The sequence below is a fragment of the Netta rufina genome, assembly GCF_964035555.1.
Source record: "Netta rufina genome assembly, chromosome: Z".
In the NCBI taxonomy this organism is placed as follows: Eukaryota; Metazoa; Chordata; class Aves; order Anseriformes; family Anatidae; genus Netta; species Netta rufina.
Window position 1 is genome coordinate 14,169,220 of NC_140126.1, and position 10,778 is coordinate 14,179,997.

Sequence of the window (10,778 nt, forward strand, 5' to 3'; positions counted from 1 at the left end):
GCCTGAACAAGGAGCTCAGAGTATGTACTTAAATTTCAGTGAGATACGTTTTACCTCTAATTATGCACATCATCCCTCCTAGGGGCTTTTCCATTTCGCTTTTAGATGCCAGCTGAAGAACCCAAAGTTACACAATACTGATGCATCATTGTTCCAGAACAAAGCAGTACTTGCCTCATGCACAGCTAGGGACACAAAATGACATTTCATTGTTTTGACCATGGCAGTGTACACACATTGTAACACTCAGTTGTGACTCAGTACAACATCTCTTCCATTCATTGTTCCTGGTCACTGCAGGGAAGTACAGCATTATTCTTTCTCTTCTTTTCTGCACCCTCCTTCCCAGCTGCCTTGCTGATGGGGAAGGTGCACTTAAGGTCACTCTGGATAAGTCTTCCAAGAGAATACAGCACTAGAGAAGTACTAGTGCAAGACAGTGATTACATAAGCATTGCCCCCATCATAGGGCCCCCAAGTACAATTTAACTCCTAAATACCAATTCTCCTGCATCAAAGCATAGCTCTAGTAAGCAAGCACTGCTCAGGTTTTACTTCATTCATAAACCACAAGGCAAGTTAGCCATTTGCATGAAATTAATAAACTAATTAGTTGCAAACATTAAACAAATTAACATGAAAGAAATGAATACCAAAAATAGGAAACTATTCGTGTTATTAGTTTTTTTTTTGTTGTTGTTTGTTTGTTTCTTTAAGAACAGAAAGAATTGCTAGTCTGAGTAAGTGATCTATAGTCAGGATTCTGTAAAATTCTCAGCAAAATGACACTCAAATACCAGAGGCCTTCTCTTCAATATCCAAAGCAAAGAAAAAGCAACCTTGAACTTGCTCAGCTCTGCCTGGATAATAGGCCCCACATGGTTTGGAAGCTGTGTATGTGCATGCACGCAAGAAGCAGCTGCTGGCTGCAGAGGAAGAACTCACTTCCACTGAGGGAAAACGCAGCAGTAATAGGCAGTTTAACCATGCCTCTACCTGAAGTTGTGCGTTTCATTCGATTTTACTTAACCTAGATACATTAAACATCACTAAGTAGTAAAGCTGATTGAGATCACGGGGGAAAAATTATGATAGCCTATTTTTCTTGTTTTATTTTGTGCTGCTAGCAGCTTTTTGAAGACTTTTACTGCAGACACAATGAAAAGGATTTATACAGCTGAAGCTTAAGAATGTGTTATGATATACAAGCTTTAGTAAATAATTTTACTTCTCTTTTCCCCACCCCCCTTCCCTTATAACTATCTTATCTACACTGATAATGATGACAAGATAAAAACTGCCTCTTAGTGTTGGTAAAAATGCCATACACGATGACACCTTGAACTCTTAGCATCTAAACTGTCTTGGTTAAGAACAATAAGAAAATAATCTTACTCCTATGAGCAGCCCATTATTTAGAGAGCACAGGCTTCTTCTTAATTCTTCAGGCTTTTTCATAATTCTTACCATGTCAGTCTTTTTTTTTTCTTTAAGTAGGTTTCAAAACAGTAATGAAATAAAAACTATTAAAATCATAAATGTGAATTTAAGCTATTCATATATAAACTGCAAAAAAATCTAAAGATTTCAGTTTTCTTTGAACAACTACTCCATTTTGATGACTTTGAATCCTAGCCTGTCTAAGGTTAAACTAGTAAAATTAATTAAACCTATTCGTATGTCCTTTTTTTCTGCATCACCACAGAATTACACAGCCAAAAAACCTCCTTCAAAATTAATCATGTCTAGACATCATCAAGTAGTTACAGGTTTACATGTTATAGCTAATGCAAGTTTGTTGCTGGTAGAGTATTAAAATTAACTTTGAATCAAGGTCTGTACATATTTTTTTAATGTAATGGACTTCTATCAGCTGCATGTTTCTGTGAGACACAGATACTGGAAAGTAACCACTACTAAAAAGTTAATAACTCTGGGGTATAGTTTATATGTTCTTCCCTGTCTGTACCAACATTTTTAATCTAGTTCAAGTAGCTTTCATGTTACAAGAATGTCAAAACAGCATAAAGCTCGCAAACTGACTCTGCAATCACATAAAATTAAACTTCTTTTTTTTTTTTTTAAGATAAAAAAAATAACCCAATTGTTCTGTTGTGACCTCTCATGCAGACAACTAACAAAGACTAAAAACAAAAAGGAATTAAAGCAGTATATATCACAGAGGACTAAATGACTTGCAACCAAGAATTTTAGGGAAGAGAGTTTTAAAAACGAACTCCATGCTAAAAAGCACAAAGAGACGATTTCAAAAGAGAGTCAAGAACATTCAGAAATCCTGTTTATTAGTCATTCATTTTACACAGTATTGATTAAACTATTCAGATTGCAATGTCTATTACAACTGTTTAAAATCATATAGATTCAATAGTAAGAACAACTCAAAGCTACACCAGTATGCTCATCAGGAGCAGTAACAATTTATTTATAAAAGAGTACAGTTATTTTTCTGAATTTGCCCAAAAGCATTCCTTGTTTTCTTTCCAAGAATATTCATCCTCATAAATCTCCTGCAAATACAAACAAAGAACGGGAAATATTGTGGGAGTCTGCTACATACAGCCGCAAGCCAGGCCAAACAACTCAACAGCCATCCTGCTATAATTTACTGATCACATCAGGACTACACAGTACTTAGCTGGCAAACAGAAAGGGGGACAACATCCTTAGAAAACACTGACTTACATGTGGGCAGATGCTGAACCTTAGGCTGAACCTTTTAAATTTAGAAGGACCCATTTAGAAGGACCCATCTAAGCTGAGGTTCCTTAAAAGAGATCTAGAAGAAAAGGATGTAAAAGCTGTAGAGTACAGAGTGTTCGTGTCTGAAATACTGCCCCTTTTAGATGATGCCATGTTAACCTGCTATAACATAATTTTTAGGAATGAGAGTACTTAAATGTATATAAAATGATGATGTTAAAAAAAAGAGAGAGACACCAATACCCAAAATACAGCTTTACATTTTCAGGACAGACTGGACTACTCAGCAGCAGTCCAGTCCCAAGTGGCAAATTCAGCAGTGTTCTGAGCCTGATTATTCTTCTGAGACCACAAAACTCCAGACTCCTGAAGGAGGTGTCAGAAAAGCGGAGATACTGAAGACAGTGTTTTACAATGAGCAGTAACTCAGAAAAGCACTGTTACCACATGCCAAGTTTTGACTAGGATAGAAGGCAGAGGTAATGTTTGTTACTTCCATGGAACATTGTGGTTATACAACATGGCTCTTTCTAGACCTGGGCTGGTCTCTTCACACATTGTTGTGTCCCCATATGAGCTTTGGGACCTCTGCACATCCCTCCATTGTGTGCTGTTGCTATGCTTACGTGCACTGTTGCTTAATGCTTCGTGCTTACTCAAGGCCATGGGGAAAAAAAGAAAAATGCCACTTTTACTTGCAAACTGCAACGCTGTCCAATGCAGAGATGACTCAAGGCTCTTCCACAAGCCTACACAGAACTGAACTTTGCCACCCAAAAGCGAGCTCAGGACTTTTTCGGTCTGTCCCCAGGAAGAAGTAAAGAAGAAGAGTATCTGGGAGATACAGGCAAGAAAGGACCTGCCAGGTGCCTGATGTACCACAAATAGCCTGGCTGCATTAAAGGAAACTTACCACTGCTAAAAAAAGCACCCCATCAAGAGCAAATGCTGCACATAATGCTTCAGCTCTTTCCCACAGAGCCAGCAGCAGCCTCCAGCCCAGCTGTTTAAGACTCTGCACAGGCTGGAATCAAATTTGTCCCAAGCATACCTTTTTCCATATTGGGACGAACGCTTTTAAGGTGTTGATGCAGTACATTACAGCCTCAAGGGATTCTGTTCTGTGTGGAGACGACACTGCAATAATTACACTTGCTTCAGTTATTGGAACCACTCTAGGGAGAGAAGAGGAACAGCAGCTTTAGCTAATGCTTAACATCAAGAGCACCCAAAAGTCATAGCCATGTCACGTCAGTATTCTGGCCACATGCTCTCCTGACTCATTCATACTGAGCAAGTGTCAAGCCATGTCCAAAAGATTATGCACTTTTAAAGAGAAAGAAAACCACAACCAAAATCAGTACCAGATGTGAGAATTCCATACTCTAGAATAAATAAAACCAGCCATAGGCATTTTTCTTCCATTCTTTTTATTTTAAAAAAAGTCTATGGAATTAAGAGGGGAAAATTGCTATCTGCAACAATGCATAGGAAACTCGATTGAAGCTGGCTTAAAAATGAACAATAACAGGTCAGGAAGGTATTATCTGAAACCTGAGAGATCATCTCAGTCTGCATAACAATACGTGAAACAGGCAATTATGCACCTCAAACTACACAAATTTTGCAATAAAACTTTAATTTGAAATCAGAATTTGGCAGAAGTATGTTTTTCCATTTAGTGTGTGTCATTTTTTTCTAAACTAAGCTAACAGAAGTAGCACAAGGTTTTGTCTTCCTCCTCACAAAGACAGTATTCCCAAAAGCTGCCTTCCAATCCTCCTTCTATAGCAAGGCTCCATTGGAAAAGAGCTCAGAGGAAAAATCTAAGCTTCAGTGCTTTGAGCTGCCTTTGAGAGAATCACTTTTTCTCTTGACTATAGAGGAAATCCAAAGAAACTGCCCTTCAGAGCTAACATTAACCTTTGTGATCACACAACGTTCCTCCTGCTGAGAGAAAAGGAAACAAACATTTGTAAATCAAATTTGCATACAATGCAAGTCCTGATATTTTAGTCAGAAACCTGATGAACAGTGAAGGCTCAGGAATATGTCAGACACTAGTGTTCCTTGTTCTGTACCCAACAAAACATGCTTATCCAGGACTCAAGGAACAACTGGAGGTTTTCCTACAAGCATGGCTGCCAATTATCATGTCTTTCCCTTTCTTCATATTCTAAGCTTTTAGGTTCTGTATGGCAAATCTTAAATCTGACAAGAAACTGACAATCTGCAGCACTGCAGTAGAAGAGAAGTGCCAACTCAACTTTGTATCTTCTAAAAAAAAAAAAAAAAAAAAAAAAAAAAAAAAAAAAGGAGGGTGGGATGCAAAAAAAGCCCTAACAGCGTCTGCATTCCTGCAAGTAAATCTCATTTCCTTCTCTGCACTCTCAAACCATCACACCGGGATCAAGGTTCTGCAGGTTCAATGGGTTCCAGCAAACAGTACCAGTAAACACATTTCCAAAAAAAACCAACAAAAATTCTGAAACTTATTTCTGCAGTAACAGCTTGATCCTGCAGCAAGTTTTGCTGCCTTGTATCACACAGACTCCTGCATATCCTGTAAGTATGTAAGCACGCCCAAGAACCAGACAAGGATTAGTATACCATTTGCAGAAAGACGGGGCCTGGACATACATACCCAAGTCTATGGTGCATTGCAATATGTTTGACTGATGGCCATTTCTGTCTAACATCTCTGCAGATTTTCTTTATTTCCATCTCTGCCATTGAAGTATATGCTTCATACTCTAAGTGAATTACTTTTTTCCCTTCAAAATTATTTCTCGTAGTACCTAAACACAAAGAATTATCAACCAAAAGCAACAATAAATACTGAGTAAAACTCAGGATCACCCATTATGGCCAAGGTCAGCACTATGCAAACACAAATGCTTCTTCTAATCATGTCTGCATAGAGATTATTCAAACAATAAAAATTTTTAACATACAAGGATGAATTTACAGATACAAGTCTGCAGTCTGTAAGGCCCAAGGCTAGGGCATCTTTTGTGTTAACTATTTAAGTGTTCAGTATTTAGAAGCCCACTGGGACTTAGGTTTGAGCAAAAAAGGGTTTGAAGATCTGGACATTAAGTGACAGGATAGAGCTATCAGCCTTGACCTTCAACACTGGTAGAACAGTACTTTGCCTTCAAATCATAAAATCATAGAATCATTAAGATTGGAAAAGATTTCCAAGACCATCTGGCCCAACCAACCCCCTACCACAAATGTCACCCACTAAACCATGTCCCTAAGTGCCAGCTCAAACCTTTCCTTAAATACCCCCAGGGATGGTGATTCCACCACCACCCTGGGCAACAACCGAGATCTGAGTTGCAGCAGCTTTCACACAGGTGAGGGCCTAAGGTTTGCAGAGCCACAACCTCCCACTTCCCACCACAAATAAACTGTGTCCAAGGGGATAGCTGAATAACTCCTAAGCAGTCCTGCCCTCCAGCACTGCTGTTCTGTTCAGCCCTAGGAGACCCATACCAGCAGGAAAGTTTCTCACCACTGAGACCCAGTGCAACTGTTTAAGAGTTGCCATGGTCTTGTTCTAAATATTTCAGAATGAGTTTTCTAAATGTCCTGGGTTCAGTCCAAGAATTTATTTATTTGAGAAGCACGAGTCTTGTGTGTGGGACAATCTGGGTTCCATTTATTAGACTATTAACACACCAGAGATCCAGCTATGAAACATTAAACTCACCAATGAACAGAGACACTGCCCCACAGTTTGGTGAAATGACCAGCTCTGACACTTCATCTACAGACAGTTTTTCAGACTTGAGCTTGATAAAATCTTTTGGCACATCTTCACTTTCACCCATGGCTCACTAGAAGAGCTGAAACCAAACAGACTGATGTTGTTTTTGGCAATAAGAGCATTTGCCAACTGCCTTTTATCCAGTACTGATGCCCCAATTTATTCAGAAAGCATGCACCATCTAGTTACTTACCCCAAGAGACCAGTCTCTATGGCAAATTCACTTCTCGGCAGACTTGCTGAGAGAATATCAAGTGGAAATATCATGGAACGACCTCTTTCTAATGCATATAGGTTCCTTCCCTGTAGGAAAGTCTGGTTCATTAGGATGCAACAAGAACTAGTTCAAGGCCTTGGCTTAACAGTACAGTCCACCAGCATGGAACACTGTGCTAGCAGATCTGTGGTGAGATTGTCAGCCCCTTCTCCCTGTCCTATCCTGAAATCAAACAGTTTAAACCAGAGATTTTGATAAACAGAGATTGTTGGATTCCAATCTGAAGTTTAATTTACTCTCCAGGACATTCATCAAGTCTTCTTCCTATTGGCCTGTTTCAGTGACTCTGGTGCCACTTCTAGCCGCTCTGTGTAGAAACCAGTTATCGGTTTGTCTAAGAATGAAGAGGAGATGCAGACTGAGCAGCAGCAATGAAACAAGCTGCAGTAAATACAGAGTCTGGCACTTGAAAGCATGCAAAGAAATGAGATATTCTAAGGATACCTGATCTTTTGACAACCACAAAAAAAAAAAAAAAAGTGTTTTTAATCAGCATTTTTTTATACCATCTTTACTGTTAAAAAGTGGTGGGACATCTTTCATTATTATCTAACACAGACAAGCTGAGTATCTACTGACAGCCAGAAACAACTACTAAAGCGTAACAAGACCTAAAAAACAGAAACAGAACAATGCCTGACCTCGCTGACAACTTTCTTCCACTTACTGCATACATGTTAATTATTTATTTATGCAGCACCTTATAGTTTCTGGTCAGCACAATGATTCTCTCCAGCAGGAAATACAAGTTATGCTTTTATGGGAGAACTGCACATCACATCTCTGGACCTAAATAAAAAAATATAAGAAGATTATACAGAGTCCTTGAGATATTCTAGCTCAGGATGATCCTCCACAGGACATTCTCCTAAGCCAGAAGTGATACGTTGATACGTACCTAACAGAAGTTGCATAAATTCAGCCTCCACTAATTGGTGGGATGATGGCAACCTCGTCTCCTGTCTGCAGGACCAGGAGCTGATCTCCAAGAAGCACGTACTCCTGCTGAACAGCAAAAATCACTTGATCCCGGATGACAGCAAGCCTGAAGGGGGAATGGTAGAAGAACAAATATGTTTCTAAATAGAGTGCTTGCATTTAACAATGAGATTTCATTAAACAACAAACTGGTGTGCAGGCTAGAGCAGCTGAAGCTAATACTGCTGAGACTTAAGCAACTCTGCTTCCAGTATACTTTTAAAAATATCATACATCATGAACACCCACCTCCTACTCTTGGATTTTTTTTTTTGTTGTAGCTAGGAAGAAACCAATTATGTACCATTTTCAGAAGTCAGATATTGAGGTTTGTCATTAGCTTGCATAAACTACATCAAAACTTGCCAACTTAAACCACTATAGAAGCTTCTAACAAATAAGTATGTAACTCAAAAGCATACAAACTATCTGATTTGGGATTAGAAGGAAACGTTCCCCCAGTTCAGTCTGGCTGGACTGCACAGCAGAAAGAAGTGTTGAGAGATTTCATTCTTGTAATTTTGTGAAGTGGTCAAAGTATTCCTCTTTTGTAACCTCACTGATTATGAGGCTTTTGGTCTTTGAAGGCTTGAAATTTGCTATTGATAAGGGGGCAGCAACACTACTAAGAGGGCATACAAGGTGCATTTTCTGTCATATCTTCTGGGTTTTTTTTGGCCTTCATGTTTGTGAGATGTTGGTGTGAGAGTCCACAGCTCTGGATACCATGAAGCAGGGACCTGCTTTCACAACCAAGAGCAATTACACAGTGAGTATGAGGACAACACCAGTAAGATACCAGACAAGTATGCCAACATTTTAATTTAGCAGATGCACACGTAAGAACAGTATTGTTTGAGACTACAGAATCTAGCGCAGACAGCGGAGAGCTGTATTACCTAGAAACTAGCACGCATGCCAAAAGGGTACATCTAGAAATCAACTTATTTCCTACCAGCCAGATAGACAAAAGTGGGCAAGGCACTGGCTGAGCAAAACACAGTAGCACTGACTCAGAAGACAGACTGAAGGGAGGAACTGTACAAAAGTAAAGCAAGTCACCAAAGAACTGCATGTAACTACGGAACTAAAGTGCCCATTAAAAGGATGGTTTCTAATTAATGTCACTTGCAAGTGAATTCATTGGGGAAAATGGGTAGAACAGAAGAGTATTGTCAAGTGTGCTCAAGCTGCAGTTTGAATATCCATTAGCAATGTGAATAGAAGTCTGTGGTCAGTGCCCTACAATTATGTTGAGTTTTTCCAGAAAAGCTAAGAACAGAAGCATTTTCCAAGAAGGCCGCTGTGAAGTAACTGCACATGCAAAATGTATGGCTCCAAGTCATCTTTCACAACAGGGTGAAGCTGACAAAATTCACAAACTGACCAAAGGTGTTGCTGCTTCTGACATCAAGTAATAGACTATGAAGTAAAATATTCCCATTTCTTACTGCCTCCTCCACCAAAATGCACTTGGTCGCATTCTATGTGATGAAAAGCCCCCTGCTCTAAAGTCTTGTTAGAGCTTCTCCTTTGGAAACAGCTGCCATTGCTAAGATTTTTTTTTTTTTTCATATCCTTTGAGATCTAATAAAGAAGCACTGTGCCTAAAGGAAGACTTTGGATCCTAAGTCCAAAGTTATGGAAACTCTGCTGCATTCAACAGTAAATCATTAAGATCTTAACCTTGTTATGCCTTTTTTTCTTTATTTTCTTTTTTCTAAATGACATTGGACCTTTGTACATTAGATTTACTCCTGTCAGGACTGAGCTCATTCCCTCTGCCTTAACCTGAGATGGCAATTCTGCTGCCACCCCCAGGAAGCACAAGATCAGACTCCCTGTGAAATGCAAACAACAGTGCTTTTTCTTTTTCCAAAACAGAGGTGGCCGAAGGTGTGAGAGTGACTGAAAGAATTTATTCTGTAAGGGACTTCAGTTCCCTTCTTCACCCTTCTTCCAGAGAGTGCTGTAAACTCAGATTAATAGCCAGTTAAAGGTAAGTGATCAAAACATTTATGCACAGAGTTACTTCACACTGGTTCTCCTGGAGAACAGGACCGATGCCTCACTTTTAGGCACACATATCAGACCTCGCCTTCCTTAGTGTTTACGTAAAGCCATACTCTTTGTAACTGGCCAACATAAGAGATACTCACTGGAGGGTACAAGAAAAGTTCACTTCTGTTAGGATACCAAAATACTGATACTTGTTATAGCTGAACCCTAAACGCTGAATTTGTTTAAAAAACAAAAAACAAAAACAAAAACAAACAAAAAAAAACACCCCACAAACGCTACACGGTGTGCACCTCAGCAGCGCCTTCCCCAAATACCTTGGATGGATCTCAACAATTTCTTCCCAGAGCTGCAGGGAGGTGAGCCGCTGCGGCACAGAAACGCTCTCGGAGCGCAGCCCCGCCAGCTCAGCGCTCCTGGCAAAGTACAGCACCGTCACCTGGGGGGGGACACCGGGAAGAAGTGTTTTTGTAACCGAGCGCGGCCACCTGCCTCCTGCAGGCAGGGCCCGAGGGACCCCCGGCCCGACGGGAGGCCGGGGCCGGCGGCACTCACCTGGCAGCGCATGGAGCCGCCGTGCCCGGCCGGCACAGCCTCGGCCTCACGCCGGCGCCTGCGCCCGGGAGAGCGGCGCCGAGCCCGGCCCGCCCCTTGCGGCCTGCGCCTGGAGCGTGGCGGGGCCCGGCTGCGGGCTGCTAGGCCGGGCCAGGCCGGGCAGGGCGGCCCCGCTCCGGGGTCTGTACCCCGCGGTGAAACCTCCCGGGGAGACGGCCCCGAGGGGCTTCGGAAGGCGATGGCGGGTGTGCAGCCCGCACATGGGCTGTAGCTCTGGAGGCAGACCCCCAAAAGGCAGATCTGGGGATAGGTTTGGTCCCTGCAGTGCCTGGGGGTGTCTGCAAGTAGTTACAGGAGTCATGCATCCACTGCATGGCACACGTTGTATGTAAGCCGCATGTATGTGTCATAGCTATATGTAACGTATGAAAGCCAAAAATCCGCTCAAACATT

The 10,778-nt window shown here is 41.1% G+C and overlaps 1 protein-coding gene across 5 annotated transcripts; it reads right to left on the minus strand.

Moving 5' to 3' along the window:
- Nucleotides 1-2,277: 2,277 nt before the first annotated feature.
- On the minus strand, nt 2,278-10,370 carry MOCS2 (molybdenum cofactor synthesis 2). Of its 5 annotated transcripts, none has more exons than XM_084304942.1 (6): nt 7,415-7,560; nt 6,690-6,799; nt 6,440-6,575; nt 5,366-5,519; nt 3,773-3,896; nt 2,278-2,528 (listed from the first exon to the last, which is right to left on the minus strand). In XM_084304942.1, exons 3-6 carry the CDS (start codon nt 6,558-6,560, stop codon nt 2,460-2,462), a joined length of 468 nt encoding a protein of 155 aa, XP_084161068.1. In that variant the 5' UTR covers nt 6,561-6,575; nt 6,690-6,799; nt 7,415-7,560; the 3' UTR covers nt 2,278-2,459. The 5 variants fall into 5 exon arrangements, 3 of the variants coding, with proteins under 3 accessions (XP_084161068.1, XP_084161067.1, XP_084161066.1); XM_084304941.1 differs by lacking the exon at nt 2,278-2,528 and adding an exon at nt 2,560-3,555 and having other exon boundaries at nt 7,474-7,566; XM_084304940.1 differs by lacking the exon at nt 2,278-2,528 and adding an exon at nt 2,560-3,555.
- Between the last annotated feature and the right edge of the window lie 408 nt (nt 10,371-10,778).